Below are 16,392 nucleotides of genomic sequence, written 5' to 3' on the forward strand. Positions count from 1 at the left end.
CATCGGCAGGCAGTCTTGAGACTCCTATTACCCACAATGTTATACCATTCCGCTGGTGTTACTATCTCACCTCCATCTAACACATCAGCATTTATTGATGAAAAGAAAATTAACAATCTCAAGCACCAGGAAATCTGCAAATGTTGGAAAACCAAAGCAACTCACACAAAATGCTTGGGGAACTCAGCAGGTCAGGCAGCATCTACGGAAAAGGGAAATGGTCAACATTTCAGGCTGATGTCCTTCTTTAGGACTGAGAGGGAAGGGAGGAGATGCCTGAATTAAACACTGGGGTAGAGGGGAAGGAGGCTGACTGGAAGGTGATAGGTGTGGCCAGGTGGGTGAGAAAGGTCAAGGGCTGGAGATGAAGGAATCTGATAGGAGAGGTAGACAATAGGAGAAAGGAAAGCAGGAGAGGACCCTGGGAGACGTAATAGGCAGGTGAGAAAAAGCAAAAGGTCAGAATGGGGAATGAGGTTGGTGGGAGGGAAACAATCTGAATAAACAAAGTGAAACCAAACCCTCCTAGAGGTTGCTGAAGGCAATTGTAACAAACTGTGTTTTCAGGAGATGATTGAGAATTCCTTTGAAATCAACTGTTAAAATATCTTTCCTCAAAATCATGGAAAATGCCAGAATAAACAGCAAATTAATTCCAAATTAAAGAGTAAACTATACTTTCAAATTAATAATTAGAAATAATATTTCAATTATTTTGTGAGGAGAGTTCTTTTAGACTTGGAATTAGAAAAGCATTTTGGTATCCTTGTATTAAACAAAATATATCAAAATGCTGTAAACACCACACTTTTTGAACACTGATTTATATTACAGATGTGTTCTCCTACAATCTATGCAGCAAGCTAAGCAGGTACAAAAGACAGACACCAAACAAACAAAACACCTTCATGAATTTGAAATTTCTCCAAGAATGAATCTGGAATATTTAAAAACTAATAAATCTGTGTCAACACATACAAAATTCTGGGGGAACTCAGCAGGCCAGGCAACATCTATGGAAAAGAGTGCAGTCAACGTTTCAGGCTGAGACCCTTCATCAGGACTCATGAAGTGTCTCAGCCTGAAAATGTCAACTGTATTCCCCTCGATAGATGCTGCCTGGCCTGCTGAGTTCCTCCAGTATTTTGTGTGTGTTGCTCGGATTTTCAGCATCTGCAGATTTTCTCTTGCTTGAAATATTTGTCAAAGACATTCTTCCCTTATTCTGTCCCAATGCAAGACATTAACCAAAGGGGACTATGTTGATGGAGGATATTACTACAATAGAATCAATACTAAGTAAAATAACCAATATAACAAAAAAAGCAAGATAATACAAAAGAAAAATCTTTCTTTAGTAATCAAAACAGGGCAATTTTTGATAACATAAAATAATCAACTGATAAAATATAATATAGTGATTAGAAAAAGATGTAATAATTACAATCAGTGGCCAGTATATTAGGTGCCTCCTGTATCTAATAAAGTGGCAACTGCGTGTATGTTTGTGGTTTTCTCCTGCCGTTGCCCATCTACTTCAAGATTCAACATGTTATGAATTTAAAAATGTATCGTTAGTCAGGATGGAATGCTCCTGTTGTCGGATATGAGAATTCAAGATACCTCGTGGTTTCCCTGATGACTACATCTCCAGGAAGTGCACCCAACTTCAGCTCCTGACTGACAGGGTAAAGGAGTGGGAGCTGAAGTTGGATGTACTCAGGATCATCTGGGAAGGATGAAGATGTTATAGATGAGATTTTTGAAGAGATGGCCCCACCTAGAGCACAGGCTTCAGACAGTAGCTGGTGACCACCAACAGAAGCAAGGGGATTAAGTCAATGCAGGGTTCCCCTATGGCTATTCCTATTCCCCTCAGCAACAAGTGTACCTCTTTGGATAAAACTGGGGGAAATGACCCATCAGAGCACAGCAGCAGTAGCCAGGCTAGTGGCATTGTGGCTGGCTCTGAGGCTCAGCACAGAAGGATGAAGACAGGCCGTGTGGTGATCATAGCAGACTTGATAGCTCAGGGGACAGACAGGAGATTCTGTGGCCACAGAAGCGACACCAAGATGATGTGTTGCTTCCCAGGTGCTAGGGTCTGGGATGTATCGGAGTGGCTGCAGGATATTCTTAAGGGAGGGGAGGGGGAACAGCCAGAGGGCCTGGTGCATATTGGCACCAATGACATAGGCAAAACAAAGGGAAAGAGATCCTATGCAATGACTATATAGAGTTAGGAAAGAGGCTGAAGGACCTCCAAGTATGTAACCTCCGAATTACTCCCTGTGTCATGGGCTAGTACAGTTAGGAATAGGATGGTAGTGCAGATGAATGAGTGGCTGAGATGGAGCATGGGCAAGGTTTCAAGTTCTTGGATCATCAGAACCTGTTCTGGAAAAAGGGTGACCTGTACAAGAGGAATGGGTTGCACCTGAACTGGAGGGGAGCCAACATCCTGGCCAGGAGGTTTGCTAATGCTACTTGGGAGGGTTTAAACTAGTTTTGCAGGGGGCTGGGAACTGAAACACCAGGTCAGTAAGCGAAGGATCAGACAGAAAGGTTGCTGTCAGGGAAAGTATTGGAAGGCAAAGTCAAAATAACAGGTATGATGGGTCCGATAGTATGAAGTGCGTATATTTCAATGCTGGGAGTATTATGGGGAAAGGTGATGAATTTAAAGCATAGAACAGTACATGGAAACATAGAAAACCTACAACACAATACAGGCCCTTCGGCCCACAAAGCTGTGCCAAACATGTCCCTACCTCAGAAATGACTAAGCTTACCTATAGTCCTCTATTTTACTAAGCTCCATGTATTTATCCAACAGCCTCTTAAAAGACCCTATTGTGTCTGCCTCCATCACCGTTGCTGGCTGCCCATTCCATGCACTCACCATTCTGTGTAAAAAACTTACCCCTGACATCTCCTCTGTAGGTACAGCACCTTAAACCTGTGTCCTCCTCTGGCAACCATTTCAGCACTGGGAAAAAGCCTCTGACTATCCACATGATCAATACCTCTCATCATCTTGTACACCTCTATCAGGTCACCTCTCATCCTCCATCACTCCAAGGAGAAAAGGCTGAATTCACTCAACCTATTCTCATAAGGCATGCTCCCCAATCCAGGCAACATCCTTGTAAATCTTCTCTGCACCCTTTCTATGGCTTCCACGTCCTTCATCCTGTAGTGAGGCGACCAGAACTGAGCACAGTACTCCAAGTGGGGTCTGACCAGGGTCCTATATAGCTGCAGCATTATCTCAGCTCCTAAATTCAATTCCACGATTGATCAAAGCCAATACACCATACACCTTCTTAACCACAGAGTCAACCTGTGCAGTTGCTTTGAGCGTCCTATGGAGTCGAACCCCAAGATCCCTCTGATCCTCCACACTACCAGGAGTCTTACCATTAATACTATATTCTGCCCATCATATTTGACCTACCAAAATGAACCACTTCACAATTACCTGGCTTGAACTCCATCTGCCACTTCTCAGCCCAGTTTTGCATCCTATCAATGTCCCACTGTAACGTCTGACAGTCTCCACACTATCCACAACACCTCCAACCTTTGTGTCATCAGCAAACTTACTAACCCATCCCTCCACTTCCTCATCCAAGTCAGTTATAAAATCACGAAGAGTAAGGGTCCCAGAACAGATCCCTGAGGCACTCTACTGGTGACTGACCTCCATGCAGAATATGACCCGTCTACAACCAATTTTTTCCTTCTGTGGGCAAGCCAGTTCTGGATCCACAAAGCAATGTTCCCTTGGATCCCATGTCTCCAAACTTTCTCAATAAGCCTTACTTGGGGTACCTTATGAAATGCCTTGCTGAAATACATATACATTACATCTACTACTCTTCCTTCATCAATGTAGTTAGTTACATCCTCAAAAAATTCAATCAGGCTCGTAAGGCACGACCTGCCCTTGACAAAGCCATGCTGACTACTCTCAATCATATTATACCTCTCCAAACGTTCATAAATCCTGCCTCTCAGGGTCTTCTCCATCAACTTACCGACCACTGAGGTAAGACTCACTGGTCTATAATTTCCTGGGCTAACCCTACTCCCTTTCTTGAATAAAGGAACAACATCCACAACCCTCCAATCCTCCAGAACCTCTCCCGTCCCCATTGATGATGCAAAGATCATCACCATAGGCTCAGCAATCTCCTCCCTCGCCTCCCACAGTAGCCTGGGGTACATTTCATCCGGTCCCAGTGACTTACCCAACTTGATGCTTTCCAAAAGCTCCAGCACATCCTCTTTCTTAATATCTACATGCTCAAGCTTTTCAGTCTGCTGCAAGTCATCACTACAATCACCAAGAACTTTTTCCATAGTGAATACTGAAGTCAAGTATTCATTAAGTACCTCTGCTATTTCCTCTGGGTCCCTACACACTTTCCCCACTGTCACACTTGATAGGTCCTATTCTTTCTCATCTTATCCTCTTGTTCTTCACATACTTGTAGAATGCCTTGGAGTTTTTCTTAATTCTGTCCGTTAAGGTCTTCTCATGGCCCCCGTCTCTCCTAATTTCCTTCTTAAGCTCTTTCCTAGTAGACTTATAATCTTCTAGATCTCTAACATTACCTAGCTCTCTGAACCTTTTGTAAGCTTTTCTTTTCTTCTTGACTAGATTTATTATAGCTTTTGTACACCACGGTTTTGTACCCTACCATAACTTCCCTGTCTCACTGGAACGTACCTATACAGAACTCTACACAAATATCCCCTCAATATTTGCCACATTTCTTCCATTCTTTTCCCTGAGAATATCTGTTTCCAATTTAAGCCTCCAATTTCCTGCCTGATAGCCTCATAATTCCCCTTACTCCAATTAACACTTTTCTAACTTGTCTGTTCCCATCTCTTTCCAATGCTATGGTAAAGGAGATAGAATTATGATGGTTATTTCCAAAATGCTCTCCCACTGAGAGATCTGACACCTGACCAGGTTCATTTCCCAATACCAAATCAAGTACAACCTCTCCTCTTGTAGGCTTATCTACATATTGTGTCAAGAAACCTTCCTGAACACACCTAACAAACTCCACCCCATCTAAACCCCTCGCTCTAGGGAGATGCCAATCGATATTTGGGAAATTAAAATGTCCCATCATGACAACTCTGCTATTATTACACCTTTCCAGGATCTGTTTCCCTATTTGCTCCTCGATATCCCTGTTACTAATGGGTGGCCTATAAAAAACACCCAGTAAATTTATTGACCCATTCCTGTTCCTAACCTCCACCCACAGAGACTCTGTAGACAATCCCTCCATGGTGTCCACATTTCTGCAGCTGTGACACTATCTCTGATCAACAGTGCCACGCTCTTACCTCTTCTGTGGGAAACAACGATGTTGTGGCCATTACTGAACCTGGTTGTGAGGGGGGCAGGAATAGATAACACACAGGTTTTCAAAGTTTTAGAAAATATAGAGAAGGAGGTAAAAGAGGTGGGGGAGTTGCACTACAAATCAGGGACAATATCACAGCTGCACTCAGGAGAGACATAATGGAGGGTTCAGATACCGAGTCCACTTGGGTAGAAATCAAGAACAGGAAGGGTGCAATCACACTAATGGGATTGTATTACAGAACACTCCCACCCCCCATTAGCCACTGAGGAACAGACAGAGTTATTGTCATAGGGGATTTCAATTTCCCTAATATACACTTAGACCTTCTTAGTGCAAGTGGTTTAGGTGGGACAGAATGTGTTAAGTGTATCCAGGAGGGTTTCTTAAATCAAGGTGTAAATGGTCCAATTAGAAGAGGGGCTGTACTGGACCTAGTGTTGGGTAATGAGCCTGGCCAAGTGACTGACCTTTCAGTGGGTGAACAGTTAGGGAACAGTGACCACTAGTCCTTAACTTTCAGGATACCTACAGATAAGGATGGCTATGGTCCTTGTGGGAGAGTCTTAAATTGGAATAGGGCAAATTATGAGGGCATCAGGCAAAAACTAAGACTTAACTGAGAACACCTTTTTTCTGGCAAGTCCACATTAGACTTGTGTTTAAAGATCAATTGCGCAGCATACAGGAAAGCTATGTTCCTGTTAGAAGGGAGGACAGGGATGGAAAGACATGAGATGTCCAGAGAGGTGATGAATTTTGTCAAGAAGAAAAAGGAAAAGTATGTAAAGTTTCAGAAGTTAGGATCAAATGAAGTACATAAGGATTATAAAAAAGTCAGAAAAGAATTGTAGAAGGGAATTATGAAGCCAAGAGGGGCCATGTAAAGTCCTTGGCAAGAAGAATTAAGGTGAATCCCAAAGCATTCTGTACATACATCAAGAGCAAGATGATAACTAGAGAGAGGGTTGGACCGCTCAAGGATAAAGAGGGGAACATCTGCTGGGAAGCGGAGAATGTGAATGAGGTACTTAATGAGTACTTTGCTTCAGTATTTACCAAGAAAAAGGATATGGAAGAGCAGATCAGTGCTGAGTGTAAAAATATGTTAGGGCATTTAGAGGTCGAGGAGGAAGTGTTGGGTCTCCTAATGAGTATTAAGGTGGATAAGTCTCCAAAGCCTGATGGGATTTACCCCTGGTTATTGAGGGAGGCAAATGAGATCACTGGGGCCTTGACCAGTATCTTCAAGTTTTCTCTAGGCACAGGCAAGTGGCTAATGTTCTATCTATATCTAAGAAGGGAAAATCCTGGAAAGTATAGACTGTTGAGTCTCATGTTGGATGATGCAACAAGACATTGATCTGAAACACAAGGAACACAGAATAGTTTAAAAATTAAGAAAATTCATGTTTTGGAATGGCCAAGTCAGAGTCCAGACCTGAACTCAACTGAGATGCTGTGTCATGACCGGAAGAGTGCTGTTCATGCAAGGTATCCCAGAAATACTGAAGAACTGAAACAGTTTTGTATGGAGGAATAGTCCAAAATTCCACCTCACCATTGATCAACAGCTACATGAAATGTTTGGCGGAGGTTATTGCTGCTAAAGGAGGTTCTAGCAGTTATTAAGCACAGGGGTTCACATACTTTTCCAGCCTGGATGATGAATGATTAAACAATGTGTTCAATGAAGACATGAAAAGTACAATCGTGTGTGTGTATTATTAGTTTAGGCAGATTATGTTTGTCTATTATTGTGACTTAGATGAAGATCAGACCATATTTTAGAAGTAATAAATGCTGAAAACAAGGTAATTCTGGTATTTCAGGTACCAGGTAATTCAGGGTTCACAACCTGTTTCTTGCAACTGTACGAAGAATTAATTTTTGGGGTTTTTGATTTACTTTTGAGCTGGTTAGCACAACATTGTGGGCCAAAGGGCATGTTCCTGTGCTGGACTGTTCTAAGTTCTATGTTCACAATGCCCTCCTGCACATCACTGTTGCAACAAGTGGTTATTGAGTTACTATCACCTTCCTGTCAGCTTGAACCACTCTGGCCATTCTCCTCTGACCTCTCTCATTAACAAGGCATTTTCACCCACAGAATTGCCGCTCACTGGAATTTTTGGTTATTTTTGCACCAGTTTCTGTAAATGCTAGACTGTTGTGTCTGAAAATCCCGGAAGAAAAGCAGTTCCTGAGATGCTCAAACCACTTCTCTGGCACCAACAATCACTGTACAGTCACCATTCTGGTGCTTATTCTGAACAACAACTGAACCTCTTGACCATGTCTACATACTTCTAGGAATTAAGTTGCTGCTACATGATTGGCTGATTAGATATTTGCATTAACAAGGTGTACAGGTGTACTTAATAAAGTGGCCACTGAGTGTATCTACAAATAGATATACAGAAGCCAAAATCACACAAGGTAGCAAAATCACATTTACCCATTGCACATGACAAGCTGTAATACTAATCCTATTAAAATACCAGTTCAAAGTGATTATAGTTAAGTCTTACCAGAAGCTCTTGTTGAAGGGACCACCACCCAGTCACCTTCAGAAGGGGATGGTGCTTCAGGCGTCATTAAGTCAGGTGCCACATGGTCAGTTTTCAGGCATCCCTGAATGCTAAGATTGCTCATTTGTTCCAGCAGTGGGAAAAGGACATTGAGACCACCGATGCAATTGATCATATCCTGGCAAGAATTGAACATGAAGAACTGATATTGGTGCCCTGAGCAACACTGATTTTATACTCAAACTCAAAGTGCAAACTCAATTTGAATTCAAATTTCAATATATTGTCTACACTGGCAGTGCAGCACACTTGCACCTATACAAACAGCATTAAATCTAGTTTCCTTAACACCGGAAAATCTTCAAAATGTAATTCAAGTTCTACTGTAATCACCAAGTCCATGCTGAATTTCCCATGCACTAGTGAGCATTTATAATCCCCAGAACTAAAATGCAAAAATGAATGGAATCTTTAGTCAAAGCATTTATGGAATGTGTAATTATTCAATACAATATCCTTATTCTGGTGACAATTCCTGAATAATTAAAATCAATGCTCCATTCATGTAAATACCTTAATATCCCAGTTGACAACTTTATGCCCAGTCAGTCTCCCATGAAAGAGATTTGGTGATAAATCAAGGCAGATAGGACTTTTGCATGCCTGTAAAAATGCAGAAAATCCAACAGGTAATAACATTTGGATTTTGAATGTCATGCATCAAAATAACCTTAGAGCTTTTACAATCGAAGGAAACAAATATATTTAGTTTTCTGCCTCATGTAAATAAATCTACATGACACATATGTACTACAATACACCATACCAATTTGGACAAAGATTGCCACTCCTTCTTTATTCCTGTCCATCCATATTATGCAGGTATTGGATACAGGATTAGACCATTTGACCCATGGTGCTTGCTCCGTCATTCCATTTCTACCTCACCCCACTTACCCATTCTCTCCATTCCCTCAATATATTGAATATATTCAGCAAGTGAACTGAAACTTCCTTCTTGGGTAAAGTGATCCAAAAATAGAGAGTTCAGAGCTGAGAAATTTCTACTAAATATTATAAGCTTTTCCATTTGGCCTATTTGATTCTTAATTTCTCCAGTTAGATCACTTATCCTGATGAGATGTTATGCTTTGAAAGAGATATATTTAGAGTCATAAAGTTTTTCAGCATCGAAACTAGTCCATGCTGACCAAGATTCCCATCTAAGCTAGTCCCAATGCCTGTGCCTGGCCCTTATCCCTCTCAACCATTCTTATTCATGCACTATTAAGTATTTATAATCCCCAAAATCAAAGTACATTCCAAGTGCATTTTAAATATTGTTAATGTACCTGTTTCAACCACTTACCCTGTCAACTCGCTCCATACACTGATCACTCTCTGGATAACAAAGTTGTCCCTCAAGTTCCTATTAAATCTCTCTTTGCACCTTAAACCTATGCCCTCTAGTTCTTGATTCCCAAACCGTGGGAAGGAATAGTATGCACTCACCCTCTCTATGCTCCTCATGATTTTATGCACATCTATAGGATGTCCCCTCATTCTCCGAAGCTCCAATGAAAAAGTCCTAACCTGCTCCACATTACTCCACAACTTAGTCCCTTGAGTACCAGCAACATCCTCTGCACACTTTCCAGTTTAATGGTATATTTCCTATAGAAGGATTATCAAAACTGAACACAATATTCTAGATGCAGCCTTACCAACATCTCGTACAACTGCAATACAACATCCCAATTTCTATACACTGCCTTGACTGATGAAGATTAGTGGGCCAAAAGCCTTCTTTACTATCTTGTTGACCTGTGACACCATTTGTTGTAAATAGGATAGTAGCAATTCAAGGATATCTGCTACCTCTCCCTCATGGGCAAGTAGAATAGGACTACTTGCACCCATTAATCCAAGATTGAATCTTCAAATTCCATCTCCAATTGGAAACCCAATGAATTATCTTTGATGGGAGCAGTAACTACACCAACATCTCCTGGACTAGGCATGTTCCAATTCTTCCTCATTGGCTTTTAACCAGACATCAACTCAAAACCTTTTTTCAAGTGGTGAAGCCTTCCATAATGCAAAGCATCTTGTCAATTTAGTGCCTGAGATGTCCAGTTTCTACAAGAACAATGGCTTCAAGACAGAAGGATGGTGGGTAAATAAAAGGAAAACCTGTAAAAGAGGAACTTTAAAAATCCAAGAGTAGGCTCGTAAATTTTATGTGTTACTTACTTTTGGTGTGTAATGAAGGAGTAGCTTGTTTGTGAGGTCTGTGAGATCCGACTCCTGAGTTTTCAATGGAGAAATGCAGTTTGGGCCTGTCAACATTAAAAGTTCCCCATGTTGTCAACTGTTAATCTGTTCAGTTATATCCAATATTTGAGAGAAAAGCTGTTGTCATCAGTTTAAGTACAATGTAAGATTATCAAGCGAAGGTTCATTCATACAATTGCCATGACCAACAAATATATAATATCATGTTGATGTCAGTATCAACACAAAAGCTGGAGTGATATGTGCATTTATTACCATAATGATTCAAGTGACATATTGTGATGTGCCTCAAATTTAAGATCAGAAAACAAATCAAATTCAGAGTGAGAATCAGTAAACATCATCTGGTATGCCAAATGGTACTAAGACAGTATATAGAACCCTAGGTTTACATAGATAGCTTAGAAAGTAAATTAGGGCAAAACATTATAAAACTCTGGATCAACTCCAGCCATATACCTGAAAATACTACTGGACTCAATACACTTGGAAGGATGCAATTGGCTTTGGGGACGATGTGAAAGAGATGCAATAAAATAACACCAAGGATAAAGGACATAAATCTCCCAGAGAAGCTTGGATTTATCTTCTTACAAGGTTGAATTATTCAAAATTATGATAGATTCTTTAATGAGAGTCATTTTCTACTGACACAAGGGGGTGTGGATTGAAGATAGTCAACAAAAAGACCAAGGATAGCGATGAAGGAGGAAGTTCGTTTTTAAAACAATGTAAACTGATTTACCTGAAAGCAAAGTGGAAGCATATTTAATTGCAACTTCCTAAAAGAAAAGAGTAGGGAACTGGTACTAATTGATAACAGCTCTCTCAAAGAGGGGGTAGAAACACATCAGAAAAATTGTCCTTCGTTACTCATTTTCTTTAGTGAAATGGGTCATCTCAAAAATTGCAAAAAGGAACTCTAGATGCAATATTAATGAGGTGGTCACATATTGGGATGAGTTGGAAAGCTTCTGCTCACCTGCAAAATAGAGAGCCTTCACTTGAGAGGGTTGTAATGCATCGTGGAAGACTAGAACAGAACCAAGCTGACCTTCCAGTGAAGTCGGGGAACCCCACTCACTATCCTGCGTTCCTGCTGAAATGAGTTTCGTCACCGATTCTGGTTTGCTCAGGAGTCCGCTCCAGTTTGGAGGTGAAAGAATTGAGCTGAATGATGCCCGTCCAGAAGGGATAGACAACGAGAATGGAGGATCCGGGATTTGTGATGGAGGTGGGGTAGTGGTCCGTTGGCCAGCTGATCCAATACAGCATGATGTAAAAGGCTTAATTTGGGAGAAAACATTTAACAAGCTTCAGCACTAACACAATTTGACATGAATAGGAGAAAGCATAAAGGCGTGACTTTAACTGGACAAGACTATACGTAGAAATAAGTATAGTAGTTTCTCTGTTTAGTAAATTACTGAACCTCCTTGCAATCACCAGCACAGCAGCTTCCATATGGAGGCTTCTTGCAAAAACCACATTCAAGCCTCATGATATAGAGTTCAAACAACTCTAATTTCCATCTGTTGCCATCTCCAACGGGATCTCACCACAAGCACATCTTTCCCTCCCCTCCCACTTTCTGCAGGGATCGCTCCATAAGTGACTCTCTTGTCCTCACCTACCACCCCACCAGCCTCCATGTCCAGCACATAATTCTCTGAAACTTCTGCCACTTCCAACTGGATCCCACCACCAAACACATCTTTCCCTCCCCCCTTTCTGCTTTCTGCAGGGATTGCTTCCTACGCCACTCCCTTGTCCATTCGTCCATCTTCACTGATCTCCCTCCTGGCACTTACTCTTGCAAGTGGAATAAGTGCCATACCTGCCCCTACACCTCCTCTCTCACTACCATCCAGGGCCTCAAACAGACCTTCCAGGTGAGGAGACACTTTACTTGTGAGTCTGTTGGAGTCATATACTGTGCTCGGTACTCTCGGTGTGGTCTCCTGTATATCAGTGAGACCTGACGTAGATTGGGAGACCACTTACGCTCTGTCTGCCAGAAAAAGCAGAATCTCCTAGTGGCCACCCATTTCAATTCTACTTCCATTTCCATTCCGACATGCCAGCCCATGGCCTCCTCTACTGTTGTGCTGAGGCCACACTCAGGTTAAAGGAGCAATACCTTATATATTGTTTGGATAGCCTCCAACCTGATGGCATGGACATTGATTTCTTGAACTTCCAGTAATTTCATCCACCCCCCCATCTCCTTCACCATTCCCCATTCCCATTTCCCTCTCTCTCCTTAACTCCTTACTCTGGTGCTCCTCCTTGTTCTCTTTCTTCCATGGCCTTGTGTCCTCTCCTATCAGATACCCACTTCTTCAACCCTTTATCTCTTTCACCCAACAGCTTCCTAGCTGTTTACTTCACCAATCCTCCTCTCCTGGTTTCACCTACCACCCTGTACTTCTTCCTCCCCTACCTTCTTGCTCTAACTTTTTTTCCCAATCCTGCCGAAGGGTCTCAGACTGAAAGGTCGACAGTTTACTCTTTTCCACAGATGCTGCCTGGCCTGCTTAGTTCCTCCAGAATTTTGTGTGCGTTGCTTAATTTCTAGATGCACTAGGGTAAGCCACTCAGTTGATTACATCCCAATTGTTTGGCCTCTCTTTTGAAGCTGACAACCCTAGTGGAACATCGAGGGACTGCTACAGTGATAGAGATGGTGTATTTTCAAAAATGACATCCATCAAAGGTTTACCGGGTTTCCTAAATTAGAACAAAAGTGTTTGCTGTAAAGAACAATGGGATAATGATAGATCAGGAAAAGTGCCACATTGTTTTTTTTCCATCTAAGTGATACAGATTTTAAATAATGCAAAATATAACATTACTATTTATTTGTTTGGTTAAGTTAGAAGTTTGATTATTGTGGATCAGAAATTCAAGATGCTGACAAGTAACCTCTCAAGGAATAGACCAATGTGGCTTACTGGACATTAAGTGACCACTCTCATGCCAACAATTTATAAACAATAAAGATAAAATATCTTTATGGTGGCAAAATCTGTTCTCAGCAGACTTGTTGTTCGGTCTTTGGTCAAACTGTTTGCGTTACTGCAGTCTCTCTGTAAATCTTGTTCCCTGCTCCCTACTGCACACCTTGTACAGCTTCCTGCTCAGTGTATACTCTTGACAGTCACTATTGAGAAATCCCCTCAGTTCTCAGTGGTCTAAGCATTGAAAAGCCTACATAAACACTCTCTAAAGTATAATAATGGAATGCATTAGGGTTAATAATTCTAGAACTAAAAGGAAAACAGACTAATTATTGGATAAAAGAACATTACCTCATTCATAGTGGGAAATTTGAGAGGCGCAGTGAGTTTCTGCTGACCATTGACGTAGATGTACACCAGACTCTGACCAAAGGGACGCTTCGCTGGGAAATGTACCACAGCTATACTATGCTGTTAACCAAAAAAATCACAGTTTATTATTGCAAATTCAAGTATTGTTTGAGTTGCAACACTCACAAAGGGCTCTGTCAACATTCAGTTGCTTTGATCGGCTGATCGGGGGTATTCAAACCCACTTTAAGTTGCACGCAAATGAATGGGCAGTTTGTTTCTAGATCTCCCTGAATGGAGTTTTGGGGTATGTGAAACCTGACAACATCTGCTCAAATTTTCCTGCCAGTGACTGGAAGGTGCCATTCTTGCCCGGGCCAATGGTTCCTTCATGTACGGGATTTCCTGCATCCTTGCAAAAGGAAACTTGGCTGGTCCTATAATGCACAGGCAGTGACATATTATTTGAAATATTGCCAGAGGGATGGGCAGGGTCAGGAATACCCAAACCAGCTCAAACAGCATAAAAGTACTGTTTAACAGTGTGACCGTGACGGCTACAACAGATTTACATTACGTGGTAACAGGATTACATGTGCAGCAAGATGATGGCTGTATATCGGCTGGAGGACGAGTCAGGTATTTTAACTGCTACTAGTATTAATCTGGCTTTATCAAATTGAGGAGTGAAAACCAGCTTAAGATGGCACTGGTGAAGCATGGTGACAACCTGCTGGCAGCAAAAACAACCATTAACTACTTTATTAATCACACTTTTTGTCAAAAGCGATTACTGTAGTGGTCACCAACCCGTCGATCGCGATCGACTGGCCGATCTTTGAGACTTTCCCAGTTGATCCCGAAAAAAAAGAAAAATAAATACACAAATACTGTTGAGAGATTGTTTCCGAGTTGCAGGGTTTTAGTTCTGCTCTTTCTGCCCATTGTGCATGCGTGTAGCTCCCCCACCACACACTACACAGTGTACTTCAGTGGTCCCCAATCACCAGGCCATGAGGAAACGATGAGTCAGCTGCACCTTTCCTCATTCCCTGTCACGCCCACTGTTGAACTTGAACACACGCGAGGTCATCAGTTGCCTAAACGCAGTGATACCCTAGCGCCAGGGATCACTGGTTGGCCTCGGGTAACTGGCTGGCGGGAAGTGCCGTTGGTACTGGCCTGGAGCGTGGACAGATGGGTGCTGCCTCTGAACGTGTTTAGCACACTGAATGTTCGTGGGGAACCCGGTGCTAAAATATTCGCAGACAATCTAATTCAGGCTCAGGGTTCCGTAAGTAGCAGAGCAGCTACCTTGCTGCGATCTACTGAAAGCCATCCCTCGAGCCAAACTTTTTGTCCGCCGATAGATCCTACAAGGGGGGACGGGCGGGGACAGGGCGCACTCCTCACTCAGTCAGTTGCTCTCTCCGGACTGCGACCACCAAGGCCCCGGCACGGGACCTCCGGCCCTGACCTCGTCCTCTCACCCCACCCACGACCAGCCGCACCTGGCCAAGGCTTCTGGCGGCGGGCGGGAGGCTGGAGTTCAGGCCTGGAGGCTGTCTAATGAGGCAATGAAGCCCTCAAACCTGCTTCTGCACCTTGAGTCCAAGCACCCTGCACTTAAAGACAAACCCGCTGAGTTTTTTCAGTGGAAAAAACGTGAGCAAGCGGGACAGAAGCAAGTGCTGAGAGCCAAGTAAACTAAATTGCGGAATAGACTGGACATAAGGAACCTACTTCGAGTATTGCTGTATTCTGGTCGTGTTTAACACCCACCCACCATCCACCCCATCCCCACTGTCGGCCGGTCCGCAAGAATATTGTCAATATTAAATCAGTCCGTGGTGCAAAAATGGGTGCTGACCCCTGGTGTAAATACATTATTTCTACTTCCGGATTGTGGGGTTTTACTTCCAGTCTTTCCTGCCCGATGAGCATGCGCGTGACTAATCGATTTGGGGTCGATCTTGCCTTTCACTAAGGCAGAGGTAGGGGATCTTGGGCTTAAAAAGGTTGGTGACCACTAGATTACTGCATTCGATCGTCTGCAACTTCCCTATTGGAGGTGAGCTTTTGAACAACTCGGCAGTGAAATCTCAAAGGTGAAGGATGGTGGCAGCATGGCCTGGGCCTGAAAGTAAGGAACAAGCAGAAGTTTGACCGACATAAGCGCCAGATCTAATTGGAAAGGTCATATTGGGCCAACTTGAGGCAGTGGGTCTGAGGCCTGAGCAGCAGGGCCCGGGCCTGAAAATGAGGATCAACACTCTGTTTGGTCAATTTAAACGCTGGACCAGATTGAAAAGGTCAGAGTGTTGGAGCCGGAGGCAAGGAACAGGCCACTGTTCACTCACTGCTTTGTGAAGTTTACTCGTCTCTTCGCTAAACTGAGGCTTTGGCCTGCAACTAACGGGCTCCTAGTTCAATGATGACTAAGCTTTGTGGCTGTGGACTCACTTTCATGAATTTCAGTTCTGAATATTATTTGCTTACTTTTATTGTTGCATTTTTTTTCCTGCGCATTAGGTGTTTGACTTTCTATTGGGTTTCTTTGCTTTGTAGCTGCCTGTAAGGAAGCGAATCTCAAGGTTGCATATAGTAATCATACTTTGAACTTTGAAAACATGCACTTGCAATTCACACTACTCTAATAATCATGCTCACATTGTCAACTGAGGTTACTTCTTTCCCCCCCCCCCCAATGTCAAGGCCAAAGGGTCTTGGGAAGGATGGGTAAATGCACCTCATGATGCACCCCATAAACCAAGGAAATGTCTCCGTCAGGCCAGAGTCAAGTGACAGTCAGGTCAGAGATTCTGTCAATGACTACATTGCACAGGAGATATTTGCTGATGAAAG

General features: G+C 42.6%; 1 protein-coding gene across 3 annotated transcripts in view; it reads right to left on the bottom strand.

Annotated features, from left to right (window-relative positions):
• nbeal1 (neurobeachin-like 1) overlaps positions 1-16,392 on the bottom strand; it is a 275,988-nt gene that overhangs the window by 107,344 nt on the left and 152,252 nt on the right. For all 3 annotated transcript variants that reach the window (XM_073046591.1, XM_073046590.1, XM_073046589.1), the window contains 5 exons: positions 13,528-13,647; positions 11,199-11,502; positions 10,175-10,260; positions 8,495-8,584; positions 7,922-8,099 (listed from right to left, as the gene is read on the bottom strand). In XM_073046591.1, the coding sequence (XP_072902692.1) occupies positions 7,922-8,099; positions 8,495-8,584; positions 10,175-10,260; positions 11,199-11,502; positions 13,528-13,647 (778 nt within the window). The remainder of the gene's footprint in view (positions 1-7,921; positions 8,100-8,494; positions 8,585-10,174; positions 10,261-11,198; positions 11,503-13,527; positions 13,648-16,392) is intronic.

The sequence above is a fragment of the Hemitrygon akajei genome, chromosome 5 (genome assembly GCF_048418815.1).
Source record: "Hemitrygon akajei chromosome 5, sHemAka1.3, whole genome shotgun sequence".
NCBI classification, from domain to species: domain Eukaryota; kingdom Metazoa; phylum Chordata; class Chondrichthyes; order Myliobatiformes; family Dasyatidae; genus Hemitrygon; species Hemitrygon akajei.